General features: G+C 36.3%; 1 protein-coding gene across 10 annotated transcripts in view; it reads left to right on the top strand.

Annotated features, from left to right (window-relative positions):
- AKAP9 (A-kinase anchoring protein 9) overlaps positions 1 to 21,820 on the top strand; it is a 125,164-nt gene that overhangs the window by 96,947 nt on the left and 6,397 nt on the right. For 9 of the 10 annotated variants that reach the window (XR_011139610.1, XM_068934798.1, XM_068934799.1 and 6 more), the window contains 17 exons: positions 2,079 to 2,255; positions 2,383 to 2,487; positions 3,079 to 3,231; positions 3,488 to 3,667; positions 6,282 to 7,370; positions 8,429 to 8,575; positions 8,968 to 9,471; positions 9,894 to 9,957; positions 10,736 to 10,854; positions 11,668 to 11,859; positions 12,810 to 12,998; positions 13,681 to 13,825; positions 14,628 to 14,847; positions 16,708 to 16,858; positions 17,488 to 18,153; positions 20,015 to 20,220; positions 21,108 to 21,216. Coding sequence is in view for 9 of the 10 variants with exons in the window: in XM_068934798.1 (XP_068790899.1) it covers positions 2,079 to 2,255; positions 2,383 to 2,487; positions 3,079 to 3,231; positions 3,488 to 3,667; positions 6,282 to 7,370; positions 8,429 to 8,575; positions 8,968 to 9,471; positions 9,894 to 9,957; positions 10,736 to 10,854; positions 11,668 to 11,859; positions 12,810 to 12,998; positions 13,681 to 13,825; positions 14,628 to 14,847; positions 16,708 to 16,858; positions 17,488 to 18,153; positions 20,015 to 20,220; positions 21,108 to 21,216 (4,416 nt within the window). In the remaining variant the exon portion in view is untranslated. The remainder of the gene's footprint in view (positions 1 to 2,078; positions 2,256 to 2,382; positions 2,488 to 3,078; positions 3,232 to 3,487; positions 3,668 to 6,281; positions 7,371 to 8,428; positions 8,576 to 8,967; positions 9,472 to 9,893; positions 9,958 to 10,735; positions 10,855 to 11,667; positions 11,860 to 12,809; positions 12,999 to 13,680; positions 13,826 to 14,627; positions 14,848 to 16,707; positions 16,859 to 17,487; positions 18,154 to 20,014; positions 20,221 to 21,107; positions 21,217 to 21,820) is intronic. The other variant, XM_068934794.1, reaches the window with a different exon arrangement.

Genomic DNA, 21,820 nt, shown 5'->3' on the forward strand with positions numbered 1-21,820 from the left:
TAAGAAATCTTACAATCAAAGTATTCAGTCAGTACTATGTGATATGGCTATCCTTAGCCTCAGTGAACAAAAGAATCTTCTGGTATTTGGTAGGTATGTGTTAACCAACACGTGATGTAAGTTTACATCTGTTTCCTTCTGTTGCCAGTATGTACGGACTCTTTTCCTGTTGATGTGTTCCAGAGATGGAGAACTTTTAGCCCTATTACTTTACCTGAATCCAAGATGTTCCTTTTGAGTTTGTTCTGTTATGTGTTTGTTTATAATTTGAGGCACAGGTAATATGTGAATTCCTGGTAAAAAGTCTCAAGTTAAACAAACAAAGAAACAAAAAAACTAACTCCTGAGGGAGGAAAAAAGTCGAATTTGATGGCATAATAAAAATTCCCTCCTATTTCTCCCTCATATTTCTATACACATGCTATATGTAAAAATTGTGCTGATTTATATGTGCATATACCCATATGTGTGTCAAAGTTGGCAGATATACTCCAGTGGAAATGTAATAATGAAAAAAAGCTCTAGCTGAGATTTAAATTTTGATATTTTTATTAAATACTTTTAAATAATTTGTTTTTAAGTAGGTAGAAAGATAAGCAGCCAGTAAGGTAATGTCTGCAAGCGCCACAGGTGTAGCTACTTTTGGGGGGACAAAGGGTATTGAATGTAGTAAATTTTGAGTTATGAACAGATCGTTGAATGACTTATTAGATTTACACTTTATTTTTATTAAATGAGGAACACAGTCTTATTGTATTGTGTATCTTGATGTTACAGCGTTGCTTAGACTGTTTAAAAATATTTGTTCTTTATCATTATTTCTTGTGCCTTTACTAGATGAATTTCTATATTTTTTCAAAATTGCACAGGTTTTGAAATACTGTTGTGCTTTACATTGTGTCTTGAGCATTTTCTGTTGATAACTTAATTTCTTTTTGACTGTTATTTTAGGTTACTGTGTCAACTTATTCTAGGGAAGATTGTCTTGAAGGGACTGCTCTAGACTTCATTTTTTCTTTTTTCATTTCTTTCTCAGGACTTTTCTCTGGTCACTTCAGATTTAGATGTTACTCTTGGATGGATAACATCAATAATGCCATCCAGTCAGCTTTGTATTCTGGTCCTCTTCTCTGCTATCTATTGAAATACTTTGACTCTTCTACCATTTGGCTACATAGTACCTTCCTAACTGGAAGTACTGAAATCAGTTTCTTGGGTGGGAAAAACACAATTTCCATGTCTCCTGCTCGGTTACTATTCAGCTCGGGTCTTAACTCTGCTTCGGGCGCAGTAGCATGGATCTGTTACTCACACATGTTTCTTATCTGTAATTTTGACTAATCGTTTCTGAAATACTGCTAGAACCAGGATTGTTTCTATCTCCACTGCTTCAGTTACTCTTTTCATGTGTTGCTTTTGAGCCACAAACATCTGCACTACTGAGGTTCAGAATGCTTTATTTGCACATTTTTTTCTTGCTACAGAAAGTGAATGAAAGGATATAATCCATCACATCTGTTTGGTCCTATTTAACAAACCCAGCAAGAAAGCAAATCTTGTTTCTTGAGGTTAAATTATAGCAATTCTCTTGAATGTTAAAGACCCAATGAGCTTTAGGGCGTCTGTATGTCACTAATCAGCTATTTATTTCAAATATATTTTCACAGATTTTTAGAGCTATGATATTCCTCAAAGATGCAAATAGCATCTAAGGTTAAGACAACATTTCATCCTGAGATGCTATAGAGATGTTTTTTTTAAGTGAGATACATAAGGATGCAATATTATTTGTTTTTAACACACTGGAGAGTGAGGGCTTCAGAAGGACAAGGTCAGTTCTAGAGCGCAGATGATACAGCACAGAACATCAAACTTCCTCAAAAATGCTATTTGTGTTTTTTGGATGTAGGACTTCAGTATCCCATATTTAAAATCTGTTTCACTTGAAGAGTAGGAGTTTCATTAGTAGAAAAAAAGAGGGACTTTTTTCCTCTGTCAAAAATGAATGTTGTGACTTCTGCTAGCAAACCATTCCAGTCTACAACAACTTATTGATCTTCTTGCCGCATTGTCACCAGGTTGAACAATTAACAAATCATCTAAAAGAAAAAACAGACAAATGCAGTGAACTTTTGCTCTCTAAGGAGCAACTTCAGAGAGATATACAAGAACGAAACGAAGAAATTGAGAAACTGGAATGCAGAATAAGAGAACTGGAGCAAGCCTTAATCATTAGTGCAGACAGCTTGCAAAAGGTATTGCTTAGTCTAAAATTACCATGTATGTACTACTGTTACACTGCTTTGCTCTCAATAAAATGAAATTTTTTTATTTGCTTATTATTAAGCAAATAAATAACTAATTTATAATGCTTATTTAAAGGTGGAGGAAAAGAAACAGTTTGGCACTATTATAGTAAAAGGAGAATTACCCCTTGAAGTACAACTGCAAGCTGAAAGAGAAGCTGTGGACAGAAAGGAAAAGGAGGTAAAATATCTATGAAGTGTTCAGTGTTTCCTTTGATATTTTGGATTGTAAGTTCTTGCTTTGTATTGAGTTTAAGGAACTATACAGGGGAAATTTTCTAAACGGATCAGAGAGGCAGGTGTCCAAATTCCATTGAAATTTTCTTGTGAGCCTTAATAGTTATTCTTCTTGCCTGTGTTAGTGCTCATCACTGGCAAGAATGTTTCTGGAAGCAAAATTTGGCTCAATTAAGAAAAAGCTTATTGTTTTGAAAGGACAGCTCAGTGCATTAATAGGGGAAAAACTTGTATAAATAGATGTAGTTTAATTTTGGTTTCTTCATGTGTGTTAAGTGTTTTGGGAGTCAAAAACAACCGTAAGGTAAAATGACAATTAAAATGTCTGGAACTGTCACAGTGACTTTAGCTGGTATTAGTAGGTTTTAAAATAGCATTCCATTTTAATAATAAAATCTATCAGAGTGTCACTGAGTACAAATTCTGTTGTTTGTGCATATTGAAATAGTTTACAGTGGTGTTCTGCTTCAAAATTATGGCCGTAAAGTTTTCAGTATGGCTCTACACCTTTCCACCGTTTGTTTTGGAAACGTAGGTCACAAACCTTGAGGAACAACTGGAACAGTTTCGAGAGGAACTAGAAAATAAAAATGAAGAAGTTCAACAATTGCACATGCAACTAGAAATTCAGCGAAAGGAGTTCACTACGCGGCTGGAAGAACTTGAACAAGAGAGCAAATTATTTAAGGTAATTGTGTACAAGAGAAGCCTAGAGCTTTTTTCTCTCTTATCCCCAGAAATAAAATCCTGAAAAAGCCAAGATGCTAGATTCTTTCTCTCTCTCAGACATTGTTCAGTTCAACTGCAAAATACTAAAAAGCTCATGTGATTATTTCTCCTTTCATGCGTTTTGCTTGTTTCAACTCGTGTAACCTAAATACTAATAGAAGAACGTGCAGAAAATGTTATGTACAAATATAACGTGGTTTGGGTTTTCTTGGTAGGATGAAATGGAAATACTGGGACTAGCTGTCCAGAGGTCTGAAGATGCCGCCATAAAGGACCATCCTGTAGTGGCTGGGAAACTGGCTCACATCATGCAGGAAAAGGAGCGGGAAATAGATCATCTTCATGAACAAATTGCAAAACTGCAACAGCAGCTTGAAGTCACAACTGACAACAAAGTACATACTTTTGAAATCTTTTGCAGAGTCCTAGTTTATGTTGCTAGCTGTTTTTCCTCTTTTGTTTCATATTTTACTACGGATACTTCTTTCTTACTTTCTATTTATTGTTCTGCTTTATTTCTGCTTTAGTTCTTTTCTTAGATTTCTTCTTGATTCCTTATTCTTCTAATACTTTTGAGCATTTAGTAGTATGTAGGTAGGTCAGCATTCATTCTACCATCTTCCATACAATGACTTATGTTCAATGCGTTATGTTTCAGTGACACCTGCTGGATCATATTGTATTTATAGATTTTTCTGAACAGTTGCACTTCTGTGCTTCCTAGGCTTATGTAAATACTTTATCATCATACCAACATCTGCAGCATCTTTTATCCAGTTTGAAATATGCTGAATGTGCAAAGAACTTGCTGCATTTATATAAAAACTTAAAGCAAGAAACAGATTCATCTTTCTCTAATTTACTGAGAGTTAATACTTGGGGTTTTCTATTATCTTCAAATTATATGTTTTTATGACAATGAGCTTGATTTTCTTCTGGCTTACTTCCCATTTGTGCAGGTATAATGCATTTGTTCTCAACAGAAATGCCACTTATTTTGCACTGATGTAAGTGACAGCAGAAACAGGCCTGTAGTCTCACATTTTTTATAGAAAGAAGATTGGAACTTTTAAATGGAAGGATTTTATCTTTCATTCTGACCATTTTAAACGTGCAAATTTATTAATCATAAGCTTTGTCTCCAAAACAAATATTACTCAGTAAGATGATAATAAAATTCTGTTAACCCTTAGTAGCTGATTGAACATTTTGGATAACATTTCACTCAGACGTATTGAATCCACTGCGGTAGAACTCTGACTAAGCAGGATAATTTCACTGCATTTTTATATGCTAAATTTAGTTATGATGAACCTCGGTGAATAATGACAAAACTTTAGAAATTGGTTTTAGGAGAGATCATGCTTCAAGAGTATAGAACTGTTCTTCTGCTTTACACAGTGACCCCAGTAATAAGGTTACACTGTTTGCCTTGAGAGAAATACCCAGGATTCAGGTATAATTCATTTTAATGATTGTTTCTTCTTCTTTAGTATAAAGTTTCATTTTTCTTAATTTCATCCTCTTACTCAGCTGTATTTTCCAGCACATTAAATAATAAATCTGTTTGCTTCATTATGAGATCAGTATTATATATGAATAGATGTTCCTTAGGTCAGTCCCTTTGCTAATCCCATGGATATCTTCATCCTACAAAGTGCTTTTCTTTTAATTGCTCTGTTTGCCTTCTGTGGTCCTTTACTCCATTAAGTTATGAAGAACAGAAACTGTTATACTGGCTAGATAGCAGTCACCTGGATCTCTGTCCTCTTCTGAAAAGCAATGCCTCATTCACTTTTTCTTTAATGTTTTTCAACTTTCTCCATTCTTTGTGGATTTTTTAAAAAATAAGTTCTTGGTTGCAAAATCAGATCTTCTAATTTATATAGTCACAATTTTCAGTTTTTATCATTTTTGCAAAGTCATCGTACTCTTCTACTAAATTGTCGAAAGTGAAAGATAGAAAGGAAAAGGAGAAAGCTCAGCTATTTTAGTAATAAATATAGCCCTCTTTCTTCTCCTCCTCTTTTTTTTTCTTCTTAATATTTCCAAACCTCTCTTTTACATTTCTTACCTGTTTAGTTACCATAACTGATTTTATTTTATGCTATTCCGTCATGAATATTCCTGACAGATTTTCTTGTGCCCTTTTTGTTTCCAATATAGAAGTTCTGTTCTTATCAGACCTTCAGGCACTTTCTTATGAAAATATATCCACTTAGGCCAGATTACAAGAAGCAAGAAACTATCTTTATTTCAACTTTTGTATTTTTCAATGCATTTAATTAAAGTTCTACTTGTATTTAAAATATATATCCATCTTAACTGGCCATGGCCAATTAAGATGGATATATAATAATCTGTTTGATAATATGAATGTATGGCGCTTCTGAGTGAAGCGCACAGTATCTGACAAATTTAGCTGAACATATGTGACCTGTGCATAGTGAGCTTGAAGATGCAGTGCTTTTTTTTTCTAAATGTAATTTCTTTACGTAATGTACTGCAAGGTAACCCATCTGTAAGTGTTAAGCTTCGTAAGTCTTGGTTCCCTGGAATTCTTTGAGTAAGTATATTAATCCTTGATTGCATAAGAAGACTGAACGGCACAGACGTGACCACTCCCATTTGTTTCCGTTGTAATTTTTAATAGGAAGAATGAGGCGGAGCTTTAGGCAAAGCAGTTGGAAAAAAATACTGTGAACACTTAAACTGCAGTGTTTTTCTTATATCTCAGTGACTATTCTGAATGCTTTCACTTCTTTCAGTGCTTTCACACCTACATATTTTGCAATTCATGAAGTCCACAGTCTACTTCATCAGTCCTGTATGAAGATATTCTTATTCTCATAAAGCTTTACAGGAGGCATCCCATCAAGAAGTTCACAGAGTTCTTTCTTTTACAAGACGTTGCAATGTGTGTTTAAACTGTTGCCGTGAAGTCCAGGCAAAAAAAAAATCGGAGGGTTTAATAGTTACTCATGAGTTTCTTTGTTGATTTATTTCCAGGTTATCGAAGAGAAAAATGAACATATACGGGAGCTTGAAGCCCAGGTGGAATATTTGAAAAGTGATCAGGAACGTGTAAAGAAAAAAAATGATGAGGAAATGGAACAGTTGAATGATGTAATTGATAAGCTTCAGCAGGACCTGGCAAGTATTGAACAAAAAGTACCTGCAGACATCACTGCTTTTCAAGAGGATGCTGACAGTCTGAAACACACACTTGAAACAGTTCTGGCAGAAAAAGAAGCTTTGGAGAAGCATATGGAAATCATTAATGTAGAGGCATCTCGAACAAAGAATGAGCTTGAGGAAACTAAGTTAGAAATGAACAAGCTAAAGCAAGAAATAAATATGTTAAAAAAAGAACATGAAAGAATAACAGAGAAGTATGTCTGTGCAATGACAAAAGGTGATATGGAAAAAACAGATGACTGCAGCAACGGAAAAACTGATAAAGTGGAAGAAGGCTCATGTGAGAAGACAGGCTTGCTAGATCAAACCCAGCTTAGCTCTTCTGATGAAAATACAAGAGTCGCCATTAGCAAGATGGAAGTACAACTGCAGCAGCTTCAGGCATGCATTAAGGAAAAGGATTCAGAACTGTGCCACTCCTACAATGAAATAAAAGACTTGAAAGAGCAAGGCAAAGTTGAAAGAGAAACACTTAAAAAGAAGATACTAGACCTGGAGAAAACACTTGTGGAAAAGGTTGCTGCTGCTCTTGTGAGTCAGGTTCAGCTAAATGCAGTTCAGGAGCAAAGGAAATTCATGCAGGAAATCCAGGCAGCTTCAAAATGTGCAGGGGAAGCAAATAAGGGTGCCCAAACAGAGGATTTGGATGATATAGCTGAAAATGAGATGGAATCAAAATTATCACTCTTGACGCAGAGGCTTACTGAGATGGAGAACCAACTGACAAGGGTGAATCATAACTTGGAGCTAGAAAAAGAAAATGTAAAGATTGCACAAAAGGAAGGTAAATTGAAAGAGCAGAGACTCTTGGAACTTCAGCAATTGCTAGAAGAGGTTCAAGAAAAACACAAAGAAGAGATTCAGAAGTGCGTTAAGCAAGAAGGAATGCAAACATTTCAGGTAATTATGTATCATTTTCTTTTGGATTGTTTTCGCTAAAAATCATTTATTTTATGGAAACTAATGAAGGAAACACATTTTAATGAGACTAGCGCTGGGAATATTCTGCTGTGTGGGATAGATCTTCATTTTTCTATTATTCATGGAGTTACAAAGAGTATGAAAACGATGTTATTTTAGGTGAATTCCCATAGCAGTTTTTGTTTTGCACTAAAAACACTTTGCCTTTTCATGGATATGGGGTGATTAAATTGTGAACATAGACTTTCTCATTCTTCTTTAAGGTTGAAATAAAATGGAGAGAATTATACATATAAATAGTTTACATAACAAGGAAGTAGAGAGAGAAAATGATTAAAATGATCTAAGCAAGGGTTTGGAAAGGATAAGGGAGTGAAAGGAACTTTCCTTATAGTGCTGTAATTGTTTTATATTTCTTTATTTATGTTTTGATTTTGTTTTGCTTGCTTTCCTGCCTTGATTTTAAATATATTTCCCACCAGTAACTTATACCAGTGTATATTCATCCTGATTTCCATCCTTCACCAGTTATGTTGTCTGAATTTCAACCCTTCAGAGCTAACTGTGCTCAATGGCTAATTTTTAGTTAAAAACCATGACCTTTCTTGTTGAAACTCTTTAAGTTCAGAGAGATTATGGAAATACAGTGCTGGACCAGGAAAAATTCTAAGACCATTCATCTAAATGCAGATTGAATGAATGTCAGAACCATTTTATAAATTCAATAATAATATTATCAGACTTCATTTCCCGCTGACTGGCTCTTGACGTTCCTCCTGGCACTTTCTAGGTGGTTTTCCCAATTTCTGTTTACGATCCGGTAAACTGTAAGAAGACCTTCTTTCCTCCTGCACGTATTCAGTTTGTAGGAGTTGATCTAGAAAAAAATTTTTAGTCTTAATTTTGGGAGTATGTATTTGTTTTCCGCTATGATCTTTTTCATCTGTGGGCTTTAGTGAATTGGCATGCAAGTGCTTTATTTAATGGTAGAGTCTTCAGAAGATTCAGGGTTTTTCGTATCTTGTGTTGCCATGTAGGTAGGAGCACAACTCACAGACAGTCAAAAAATAAATGTTCTTATTGATGAATTTGAACTAGAGAAAGTTAAAAGAGAGTCAGCTGCTGCTAAGGAAGAGCTGAGTATTTACAGAGAAGAGGCAGAAAAGCTTCGACAAGAACTAGCGGTAAGAACCAGTTTGTTCCATAACGATTGTACAGGACTTACTGTGCGCTTACGCATGCTATAAAAGTTTTAATCTTGTACTGAAAATATCATTACTAAAAACAGCCACTCAGTATCCGCTATCTGTGGAATATAGCTAACATTGTAGACCAAAACTTCATCTGTTGCCACTGTGTGTAATTTTACAGTCCGCAATAGTGCAGTGACTGTTCTTAGCAACAGAGGATCTAGAACTGCATTTCTTCACGTGTTCGTACTTGCTGCCATGTATCATAACCACTTAAAAGGAAATAAGACTAAATTGAATTCTAATTGTATAGAGGCTTGTTGGGTTTTTTTGGATTTTTGTGAAATATTTGGAGGGACTTCAATTCAGGTTCTCCATATTTACAGGTGAAAGAAACAAATCTGGTACGTCTTCAGGAAGATCTATGCAAAGTCAAAGAGAACCTAGCTCAGGTAGAAGAGAAGCTTACAAGTTATGTGGAAAAGGACACGGAAATGGCAAAAGCTGAAAGCAAAAAGGATGTAGAAATACTGTCTGATTTGTCAACCAATGAATCTACTCTAATTAGAAAAAGCTCATCTTCACAAACAGACGAGACTGTGGAAATCAACAGCTGTATCCAGACTTCACCAGTGCTCGTTAAAAATGCAGAAATTCAAATTGATTTGCAAAATGGATGTTCCTCGGAAGAGATTGCAGAGATCATAAGAGAATTTACTGAAAAAATTGATCAAATGCAAGAGCTCCATGCTGCTGAAATCATGGACATGGAGACAAGGCATATCTCTGAATCTGAAGAATTAAAAAGAGAGAAATTTGTTGCGGTGCAAGTGTTGACCGAAGAATGTAATACTTTAAAGGAATTCATAGAAACTCTACGAGCTAAAGAGGTATGCATCTCATTTTATATTCATTGTACTATCTCGGTTCCTGCTTTTGGTCTTGCTACAGAAGTTCCCATTTTGAGTCTTTTAAGTGTGAAGCACCATTAATGTTTAGTGTAAAGCTTTTAAGTGCTCTGATACTTACACGGCGTAGAAGAGATTGTGAATCCCTTCCCCAGCAGTTTAGGTTTGGGAGTGTGCTCTGCTGTCAGATGCTTCCTTGTGCTACTACTTTGAATCTGGCCTGTGGGGACAAATGTAGGTCGCACTATCGAACAGAATCTTTCTAGTCTCCTTTTTGATTATTTTTATCACAGGGAAGCTGAAAGGAGCAACACTCATATTTCCCTGCCTCTTAGAGTTAGCTCCCTTATTGTGAGTGGGTATGGGGTGATTCAAGGTTTGATTGTTCTCTTTTCTAAATATAGGGAATACAGATTTCTGGATTAGCATGTTCTCCACCTTATCAAGCTAGAGATGGATGTTCTAGTGGTAAGAAACTTATTTTTATAGATTTCACACAGTATTATAAATTAAATTTGCTTTTCTAATATCAAGTTTACTGTTAGAGAGTTTGTATTCCAAGGAACAAAACCAACCACTCCCCAGATTGAAACAGAACCGTGTCACACTAAGAAACAGTGCTGTTAATGCACTAATGTTAACAGTGCTGTTAATTAACATCTGTTAATTTGTTATAGAAGAACAACATCTGGAGAGGAGATGGTTTCAGAGTAGATATTAGAAGCTAATTTTTTTTCTTCAAAATGGAGTTCCTGTATTTTTCTTACACGTGCCATTATCCCTTCGGTGTGACTGCATCATCTCTTGGTAGAATTTAAAGCCAAAGCTCCCTCGCAATGAGAGATGGTGGCAGGTACTAACTTTCCCAAGAGTGGTAAAAGGGATTTACGTGATTCTTTTCATAGGCAAAGGCTAAGTGTATGAAGGAGGGTCATTTGGCAGAAGAGTTCATGCAAATAGTTATTTCTCTGTCTTTTAAAACTAGCTATGGTTTTTAAGTTTGGGGTGTGGGGTGTTTGTTTTTTTTGTGTTTTTGTTTTTTGCTTTTTGCTTTTTAGTTTTGTTTTGCTGTTACTGCTTTGAAACTGAAAAAGAAAAACCATAAAAAGGTAGTCTCCAGGCTTGGAATCAACTGTGGTGACATGCAACCACCTGTTACAACAACAGACAAAAATACTTTTTGATGCCTGTTCTTCAAAGTTTCACAGTGATCCAGCTTTAATGTTTTTCTCTCCTTTTATTTTAGACTCTAGTTCAGACTGGAGTCAAGGAATGTATCTTGCTCAGACCCAGGGATCTGACACGGTATCTGAAGGAATAGAGGAAGGTGAAACTTCAACAGATTTACTCCCCCAAAAAATTAAGGTAAAATAGAGCTAATCATTTTTATTATGGAACAAGAGTGATACTACCAAAAGCTTAATTAGCTGCTACTTGATTAGTGAACGAAGACCCGTTTAGATAACTTGTAAAGTGCCAGCTATTTTAAGGTACTTCTGATACTTCTGATGTGCATTGTGTTTAGAAAGGCCTATAGCTAGCTAAATAGTTTTTTGACAAAACGAATGTGCCATTTCATTTAAAATGGAATCTTGCACAGAAATTCGTATTACTTTAGGTTAAATATGAGTTTTGTAACAGTAGACTTGTTCTCAATTATGATTATGAAAATATAACTAGTGTTTATTGTGTTTCTTCATATTAATGATAATGGCATAAGCATTACGCAATTACTGCATATTTTCTATAATTATTTCAGTTACAGAATAATATCTCGATTGTGAAAATAAATTAATATGTTTATATGAATAATACTGATACCACAGCCTAAAAGATATTTCAAGTAATGTAATGCAAAGCTTGACGGGAAGCTTCCCAGGAATTTGTTTTTAGAATGTTGGTTTCCATCAGCAATTCAATTTAAATTCAAGATTGATTTAATAGATGAACTTCAGGAAGTTTCAAACCTCTGGTACTGAGGAAAAGTGCATCTCTTTATATCGGCTAAGCAATGGAACTGATTGAAGAGCCAAGCAACACCTCTTTTATTGATACCGAGGAAGCCTAAGTAGTTTCCTTATGCTGATTAATTTAGAAATAACTGTATTCCACTATGTATGAAATTAGATTTTTATTATTAGGACTGACATGACTAATTTCCTTTTGTATTTATTGTAGGGTTTGCTGAGAGCAGTTCATCATGAAGGCGTGCAGGTGTTGTCTCTCACTGAATTGCCATATGGTGAAAGAGAGGTACCATCTCCTAAGCAAGGGCCAGAATCCTGGTTTGAAGAAAGGAAAGCTTTTCTAAGTACCATTGCATCCTTGAAAGACGTAATTGCAAAAATGCAACTTCATAGGGAAGCTGAGGTATGAATAATATTACCAAATTCTATCTAGACTTTAAAAATTACCAGAGCTTCATAAGGCACATTCGTAATTCAGTATTAAATTCTATTAATATACAGTTACGAGGCAAGATTTCAGAAATACGCAGTTAAACGGCATGTTGCACTTTCCAGTAATAAAATACGTGTTAAAATTACAGCTTTTGCTGTTCTTCTGTACATTGATTGCTTTTGAGAGTATATATCCACTTTTAAAAAGTATTTCTAATTTGAAAGCATATTCACAACGCAAGTAGTGTGTTTAGCGTTGCTGTTTTACTTATTGGTGTAACAGAACCTTGTTATTAAAATGGTATTGTAGTGAGAGAATAAAGAAAAATTTTCAATTGTTTAAAAATATTAAACAAAATTAATAGTAATCAGTAATGTGTTAAAATGTACATGTAGGGACTTGCTTCCATAACTAACCCAGTTATAATTTTGGAGCTATACAGGCAGTTTCCACGACTTCTGCATTTTCTTCAGCTTGCAAAGTGGGGGAGTTAACTCTATAGCATTATAAAATTAATTCTTCTTCATACACAGCATCTGCACACTACCACATAGTTCTGTAGCTGAATGAAAAGAGAATATAAATGTATGTGACATCATGAAAATCAAAAAGATAATGTAGCACAGTAACATAATATAACTACAGGGGGCTAAGTTTTCAACTGTAAAAGTCTAAGTTACTCCCATGTGAAATATAGGTGCAAATTTTCATGAAGTTTAGCATTTGTGCATACAGAAGAAATTACTGCATGTGTATAATAAATACCTGCGTCTGTATGAACAAATGTTATGTAGCTATTGAATAAGAAAAGCTCAATATTCCATTGACAACACGTACTTTACGTTAAACGGCAGTGACCACTTGAGTAATGTAATCTTTGACTTCTTTTAAATATTTATATTGTTTTTATACTGTTTTAGATTTATGCAAGTTCTGAATCTCCTGAAGGGATCTCCGACTGGCGAGGAGAACTTCTACATGCTATTCAGCAGGTTTTTGTGAGAGAACAAAATGTTCTCCTTGCTGCATTTCAAACTGAACTTGCAGAACTGTGCACAAGAGATGCAGTGATATTGATGAATCAGTTAGAGCACAGACTGCAACAGCAGGTAACATAAAACATGCTTTAGTCAAGGCCTATTTATGCCTATGTTATTTTAATTTGTAATGTGTAAATCCATGAAAAATATGTGTTGTGTTGCAGCCATGACAGTCTAAGGGTGAAAGCAGAGTAAGGCTTGGAAGAAGAAGAGATGTCTTTAATAATAAAAAAAAACTGATGCAGTGGGGAGAGAGATTTTTGGATACACAAGCTATAGAAAGAGAACAATCGTTGGAGATAATTTTGAAGTGAAAACAGTTGTCCTGAGCGTGATTTCATTTAGTTAATTAGTGATACGTTAGGCAGTCTGAGAGAAAGAGTAGCTTGTGTATGTGAAGCAAATTGTAAGGAGGGGAAGTGATAAGGCAGCTATTCAGACAGAGAGCGGTCCCTTATCTCCTGTGGGACATGGAAGGATTAGTGAGGAAAATTACAATTTGCCGTAAAAGTAATAGCTCTTTTGATTCTACAGTTCTGGTGCCTGGTAGAGTGATAAGAAAAGGCAAGCAATTCTTTCTTGTGTTATGATATTGTGTTAATTATGACTTAATTGAAAATGCTTTGAATATATATGTGCAATGAATACATAAGTAAGTATAATATCCACACTCTCTAGATACTCCAATAACTGTACTGTTCTGAAAAGAAATCAAGAGTTTTACTTTTGAATTTGTTTTAAATGTTAATAGGCTAATAATCAGAGAGCAGCTATGGACTCTCTTCAGAATGCAGACAGAAGAAGTTTGCTAATGGAGATTCAAGTATTACATGCTCAGATGAGCAGTAAGAAAACTAATCCAAAGAGAGAAGAAGAGATTGATTCAAAAAGCCAAGGTAATTTATGTCAGTTTCCACATGTTTACCTGTCAGTGCTCACAGGTAAAGTTGTAGGTAGAGAACTGTAGACTTCTCTGTGATCTCAATATTAATCTTATTCCCTGAGCATGCTGACCTTGCAGCTTTTTCAGTCGTACTGGACTAATTTTGCAAATATTTAGTAGTAGTCTGTGTTCTTATGGTTTTTATCCAACTGAAAGTGATGCGAAGTTATTTTAATTGGAATAAAAATTAGGTTTGTATTTCAAGTGTTTAGGTCCAATGGCTCTGAAATTACCTAAGTTGGATATTCCATCATAATGAGTAAACTAAGTAGCAACTAGACTGAACAACAAAAAGTTCAGAGGGCATATGTACTTAAGGTAATTAAATGCCTAATGTCAGTGTTTTGTCACAGATATTTGCTACATCTTTTATACTTTGGAAAATAAAACCATGCACACCGTTATGTTTATAATAAGCCATTCCAAATTATTTGCAGGAAATGTAATTTCAGCTAGTAATGGATTTTTTTTTAGTGATAAGTGACGTCAGTTGTGTTAGTCATAATCCAAGTGACATATATTGATATGGTTATGCATATAGTCTTTTAAATAAGTTTGAGTTAAACTGATTGCTTGGAAAGCATGAAATGTGTTTCAGTATGAAAGGAATGTTTTTGCTTTCACTCCACTGTTTAAAGAGAAGCACTGCTAGTGATAGCCTTGTGGTCATTCTCTGTGCTAGGGGAAACTTCACCCAAATGAGCAGTGTTGTTTGTTTGCTAAAGTAATTTCCGTGTTCATGGTACTCTCATTAGAAATGCTGGAGTATAATATGCAGCAGAAGCATTCACAGATACTGGAGATGCAAGTGGAGCTGCGGAGTGTGAAGGACAGAGCAGCTGAGCTTCAGGAACAGCTGAATTCAGAGAGAATGATGGGTGCTGAGCTGAAGAATGAACTTGCACAAGCTAAACTAGAGCTCGAAACAACTCTTAAAGCACAGCACAAGCACTTCAGGGACCTAGAAACCATCAGGTGTGGCTTTCAGTGCCAACTTTCCTGTGTTGACAGAGAAAATCTTTTCTATGTTGTCTCAAATCATCGTACTGATTTTACTAAGGAAGTTGATCTCATATAATGTGAATGCCTCTCAGTTTTCCTAGAAGACATGCCTAACAAAAAATAGACTTCTGTCCTAGTTGAGAAAAGAATGTAATTGTATAGATTAAGGAGATCTGATTCATAGTTTGATTTAATGAACTGTTAATTTCAAGGAAGTGTTGGGGTTATTTTTGACACATTAGACTACTGTGTACAAACTGAGTGTACCATATTTATTAATATAAAGGTTTTCCCGCTTCTAAAACTGAACTTGGGGGGAAAAAAATGGCAGAGTGACAATGGCATTGCAAGTACTTTCATATGGAACTCATACGATTCGTTAGTTTTGCTTTGGGGTGGTCAACAGCAGAGGTGCAAAGCCAATTATTTTGAAAGACACTCAGGAAATGCATATTATTTATGGCTTCACAAGATGAGTATGCCTTCTGTACAGTATCTTAGAGTTAGATCAGTTATAACAAATGAAAACAGAGTTTAAACTGCTTAGTATTACCTTATGCCTTTATAGATCACTGGGAGCAGGGTTCTTCTGCAGATGTATTCAGGGCATAGATACCATTTTGTGGATGTAGTTAGTTCAACTAAAGATGTTTCTGCTTTTGTGCTGAAAGGCAGAAAAATCCTATAAGCTCCCCTAATGTCCCCCAGCCTAACTTTAACATAAAATCATCCAAGTTAATTCTCACACACGCACGTTATTTTGAAGATAAGCTGTCTGACTTTATGCATAAGTGACCTAGGAAGTTTGTGTCAGGTTTACTCTGGAGGCAGTACTCAGCACCTGGGGACCTTTCCATTTTCATGGAAAATGGAGCTGTAGAGTACCACAGATCAGCTTGTCTCATTCTAAGTGCTAGCCTGTAGCGCAGGGGCAGGCAACTCAAAGGCGGAAGGCAAGTATGTGCCTTATGGATAAAGTGGAACAACCAGTTTTGTAACCTCCTTCCTTTTGCTGACCTCAGTCCACCCAGCCTGCTCTCTCCCCTATTGTATATTGCTGTTTACTCACTTTCATGGCAGACTGAAGTCTCTGTCTCATAACTGCCACTTCATTGCTCCATCCTTGAAGCCCTTTTTGTTCCCTGACAGCATTTCCTGGTGCAGTTTGCTTTCTTGCACTCATTTGAGTGTTTTCATAATTTTCCACTACGGTGAGATAACTTTTTCCAAGATTGAAAAATCCTTTAGACATATAATAAGAAGATAGTTTTTATCTGCATCCTTTCAGATGCTGGCCAGTCACTGGATTAAATTGAACATTAGCTCCCTCTGAGCCAGCTAAAAAGTTAGTAGGGTGGATATGCTTTCTGTCACTCTTGAGCTATGCAGTTCTTTTTGGTATTTGAGTGGTTTGTTTTTCTAAATAGCCTTTTCGCTGTTACTCTACTACATGAGCAGTGTTTTCAGTGAAGATGATGGAGCAAATATCAACTAGCTGATATTACTGTGGTATGATTAGAGCCATAGTCTTGTATCTAAGCGTACCCAAAAAAAAAAAAAAGAAAGAAAAAAAAGAAACAAGTTGGAAGGGTTGAACGGGGAAAGTTGGGGGTTCCTCCAAAGTTCTGTATCTTGTAACGAATTATTCCAGATTTGGACAGTAAACCCTCTGTGTATCTTAATGGGACAAATTAAGCACTCCAACAATCTGAGTAAACGTGTAGCTTTTTGAACAGCTTGTAAATGGAAAATAGTTATGAGCCTAAATTACTTTTCCTCTGAAGTGTGACCGTATTTGATAACAATCTTAAAGATTGTCTGTGTCTCTTTTAGGACTGAAGTTAAAGAAAAAGCAGCTGAGCTAGATATACTTAAGGATACAATGGCAGGTGAACAGAAGAAATCAAGAGAGTTGCAGTGGGCTTTGGAAAAGGAAAAAGCTAAAGTGGAACGCAATGAGGAAAGAGGAAGAGAAGAGCTTGAGGTACTCTCTGCACAATCTCAAATTGCCTCTGACATAAAGGATCATGCAAATATTCTTTTGGTTAACACTTCATCTCAACTTACGTTTTTGTGCGAATACATTTAAGGAGACATGTTTGTCTCTCTTAAATGTCAGCACATTTACCTCATGAAACCCAGACTAGATGGGGGGGTTGATTTAGGAGAGAATACGTTACTAGGCTTCTTGGTGCCTCTGCAGTATCTGATGTAGAGAGGGAGAGTACATTTTGAAGATAAAACAGCAATCACTTTAACAGCATAGACTTATTTGCGACATTAAGTCTTAACTTGGAAAATCAGTTTCACAGTTCTAAAAAGTAAAACATGGTTAACTGCCTTAAACTTCAGAGCCGTGGCTGTTAGTATCTCATAAAAAATATGAGAGTCCTTACTTTATGAGATGATCTGATTTTAGAATAAAGACATCTGTAATATATTTTAGCATCAGATGGAACTGCAGCGTGCAGAGTATTGTCAAATGAATTGCGAATGGCAAAACTTCTTAAAAGCAAATTGTACAGAGCTAGCATATTTGCATTTTGCAGAAAATAATGCAAAGTATGTGCAAATTGTTTTAATCAATTTTTTTCTTCTATTTTCTCATGAAAGGATTTAAAATTTTCACTTGAGGATCAAAAGCAAAAGAACTTACAGCTAAATAAACTTTTGGAGCAAGAGAAACAGCTGTCAAGTGATTTGCAAAAAAAAATTGAATCCCAAGAAGCACTCAGTGCTGCCCAGCTGTCACGTGAACAAGGCCGTAATTCAGAGTTGCAGGTGCTTCTTGAATCAGAGAAGGTTCGAGCTCTCGAAATAAGCAGTGCCCTAGAAAGGGAGAAGGAGCTGTGTGCTCAGCTTCAAAGTGCTGAAGATAAGGGGCAAGCTGGAACACCTAATCCATCTGAGGAATTACTTAAAGAGCTACAGAAACAAATGGATGAAAAGCATGACCGTGTAGTGGAGTTAGTAAGTGAGATGGAGAAGTATAAACTGGAATCTGTGCAAGTGAGACAGCAAATGGAAAAAGAAAGGCAGATGCAGAGGAAAGCATTACAAGCAGAACAAGATGCTAACATAATAGCACAGAAGAGACTCCATGAACTAGAGTCCAAAGTAGAAGATCTTCAGTGGCAGCTCGGAGAAAAGAAACAAGAGGTTCAAAAATTAGGGAATGAGGCAAAGAAGTTGCAGGAAATAATCCAAGAACTACAGAAAAAAGAGCAGGCGAATGAAGGAAAAAAGGAGGCCGAAAGAACAAGCCACAATCGAAATGAGGTACAGTAAGACTTAGAGCAATGTAATACTGAACTGTGCAATTTTGCTTTCAGTTCTCTTCTTCATTTAGAATCATTTGTCACTGTGCCTTTACTCAATCTATAAAATAGTTTCTGGATTACATCTGCCAAAAAATATAGACAGTAGGGAAAGTACTAAGGCACTTTATTTCTGCTGCCCGAAACTACTCACACCCATTCTCTGAGAATGAAGCTGTAGAGGTTTGTAAGTGGGAGTGCGAATAGGAGAAGTGCACCTGAATGTATTCAAGTACTTTGTATCCAAGTATAGTAGAACAAGAATATTCCCCGCACCCAGGAATATTCCCCGCGCTATTCCTGCTCAGGAATGCTCCAGGTCAGTGTTCAGTCCTTAGTTCATAGGCCGCAAGTGGTCTTTGAAACATCAGAAAGTGACCTGTCCAACAGCTGCATGAATTAAATGAGTAAATAAACAGATGTGCACATGAATATGTATATGTTGGCAAACAAAATAGAAAGAGAAAATAAAGGCAAAAAATTAATTTCAGAGTTTAGCCTAATTTTTAGATGACTGAAAACTGGAACTGCTGTTGTCTGAATTTTTTTCTCCTCATAAGAAAAAGTTTGAGCAGCTATAAAATGATTTTTAAAAGAGTTTTAAAACTGTAGAAACTTCACTACAAGAGATAAGTGTTGCCGAATGAGTGATTAGCTGATAGCTCTAAAGAGGGTTGACGGGAGACTTGTTTCTTTGCTAATTATGGTTTTTTGCCCAATCTGGTAACTGTTCCACAAATGTTGGCTTCCACTATCTGTGGAGCCAGGAAGAAAATTTTTCTCTTCATTTAATTTGGCTACTGTTTTTAATCTTCTGAAGCACTGGCAACTGCCCACAGCTAGAAGCAGGATGTTGAGGTACTGATAATCCTGATAGCATCAGGCTTCCTGCTGCAGCACCTCATCCTCCTGCCCAGAGGGCAGCTGCCTGCCCTGTGGTCAAGGAAGAGTTCTCTCTCGGATCAGTTGGGAAGTGGCTGCAGGAGCTTTTTCCCCCTTCTCTGCAGTAGATGGGATGATCTGCTTCCCAGGATCTGCTTAGTGTGTCACCTGGGGAATTTCCTACTATTTCCTAGACTTGTGACATTTGCAATACTATGCTTTTTTTCTCATCAGTACCACACCGTGGCAAAACGCCCAAAGGCACAGCTGTAGTCTCAGGTTAGCTAGGGAGGCATAGCAGCTCCTGCACGGCCAGTGCAGGATGGGGTGCGTTAGGGTGGTGAGGGTGAGGAGTACCTGTGCAGTGGATTCCTGCACGTGTGGCAGCATTTGTGCTGTGGTTGCCTGTGCCTGGGGATTGGACTCCACGACCATGGTGGGCTTTTGCAGTGCTGTTCCTTTGGCTGTGAATTGGTCATGGAAACAGCTGGGCACTGGGTAACCTAACACTGTTTCTTCAGGGTAGCCATGTGTGACTGTTTTCAAATAAATACATTCCCTGAAGGATGGATATAGTAACTGAAATATTTTATTTGGGAGTATTTCAAAAATATCTCATGATACTTGCAAAAGATGAGGATTTGGTGAGCAAATTCTGCAGTAAGAACTACTGGAGACTTCTGGCATTCCTATCAGCTGAGTTTTTTGAATGGGTTAGCAATATAGCTCTAGGATTGCTAGATCCAAGTCAAGAGAGACATCACAGTATACCATTCATAAATACGTGACACACCACAACTATAGTGTAGTCGCACTATACTCCCTTCTGTGTCAGAATTATGTTCTTACATTGCTGAATGTATTTCAGAATTAAATGTTTCTGGTTTATAGCAATGTGCCACATGCAATTTGTATATAAATACATACATACGTACCTACAGAGTACCTGGGATACACCAAATGAGAGAACAAGAAACTGGGTTCTCCAGCAAAAAATGGAAGGAGCTGAGACAAACGAATCAACCTACCCTACGCTGACGGGAGGAGGAGATCTCTCTGCAGCTACTGAAGTTCTGGAAAACATCAGACAAAAGCTACAAAATGCATCTCCAAAGCTGAAACAGTTGGCTCAGAAGGCTGCTAGCAGGTTAGATGAGTCTTTCAGCTTGCTGGTTAAGAGCCGCCAGTAAGCTCATACGTTGGGTTTGACGCATAATTTCCAGACTGTAGGCCTAACAATTTGTGGTGTTCTAATTTAGAACATATACCATTACTTAAGATACGCTAATGTAAAACTGGATCACAGAGTAGCAAGTCCTGCTCTAAATCTGACATGTGTAACGTAATCCTTTATAAGTTACAGCAGAATTAATGTCTTTCTGTGCAAAGTGATAAGGTTTATTTGGACATGAGGTAGGTGGAAGATTTTTAAAAACAATCTAGTAACTAATTCACCTTACAATGGAAAGAATATAGGAGTTACTGCAATGGATCCTCGCTCTTGATCCCCTCAGAAAAAAATAATATTTTATAGGCAGGTGAAACTGATATTATGAGCCTTCCTTAGCAAGACAGTAACCAGACAAAGTAAGAAAAAATAGCATGAGACCAGGTCCGTAGGAGCCCACTTTGAATCTATTTTTATTTTACTATGATGCTGATATAATGTTTATCATGAAACATTTGAGCAAAATAAAATGCAGTATGTCTGCAAAGTACCATAAGATTTTCTTCACACAGATTAAACAAATTTGTGGGAATCAAGATCATGTTTCTAAATACACTTCATGTAGAACATCTCTTCCCAAAATCAGTAGTAATTGTTCTATGTAAACTCTATAATAATTTGAGAGAGTGTAATTTAGTTGAGCGCTCTTAGCACTCTTGAAAACGTTGCCATGTACTCCAGCAACTATGCGGACACAATTGGCTAAAGATCTAGTGCGTATGTATTGACAGAAGGTGGCTGCTATATGAGTTTGGCTATGTGCTGTTAAACTATATATGCTGTTGAAACTATCACTTTCATTTCAGATTACAGTTTGAAACAGCAGATGATCAAGACTTTATTGCAATACAAAATGCTATTGAAAAAGTTATTTCAGAGCTACAAAAACTACCCGGATTGACATATCTAGAAGAGGTGAGAGTGTAATATCGTAACTTGATTTGGTGGGAGATTTTGGATGATGAGAGTGACTGGAAAAGAGCAAGGAGCTATTAAGAGTGTACTTATCTAGGGCTGTACTTTACAGAGGAAAATCTGTGCCACTGTGCGTGCCGATCTGAAGTCGGTGAACTGTAGAAAAACTCTCTCCTTTTTATTTTTTTTCAATTTTAATTTCCTTGAAAGTGAATTTATAGCTTTCAAATTAAAACTTTTCCATGTTAATTCCTTACAAAGGAATTATAAATTGCTGAATTTCTTAGCATTTTTTAAGGAAAGATATATTTGTATCGGTAGTATTTCTGTAACTGCAGTTACAATGAGAATCTTTGCTTGGTACTTCCCTGACATGAAAATCAACGTTTAATATTTACCATGTTGTGTTGATACAATACATTTACTTGAACTACCCTGTATTTGCCAAAGAAAAACTGATAGAAGATTGTTTGCACCTGTACAAGACACGTAACAAGGTAATCTGTTACAAAGACTTCAGTAATATTTGATTTTTAACTGACCTTGGCTGGGTCCTCAACTGCATTTTAAGCAAGGATTTTCAACATAAAGATTTGTATGTGTG

The sequence above is a fragment of the Struthio camelus genome, chromosome 2 (genome assembly GCF_040807025.1).
Source record: "Struthio camelus isolate bStrCam1 chromosome 2, bStrCam1.hap1, whole genome shotgun sequence".
Classification (NCBI taxonomy): Eukaryota; Metazoa; Chordata; class Aves; order Struthioniformes; family Struthionidae; genus Struthio; species Struthio camelus.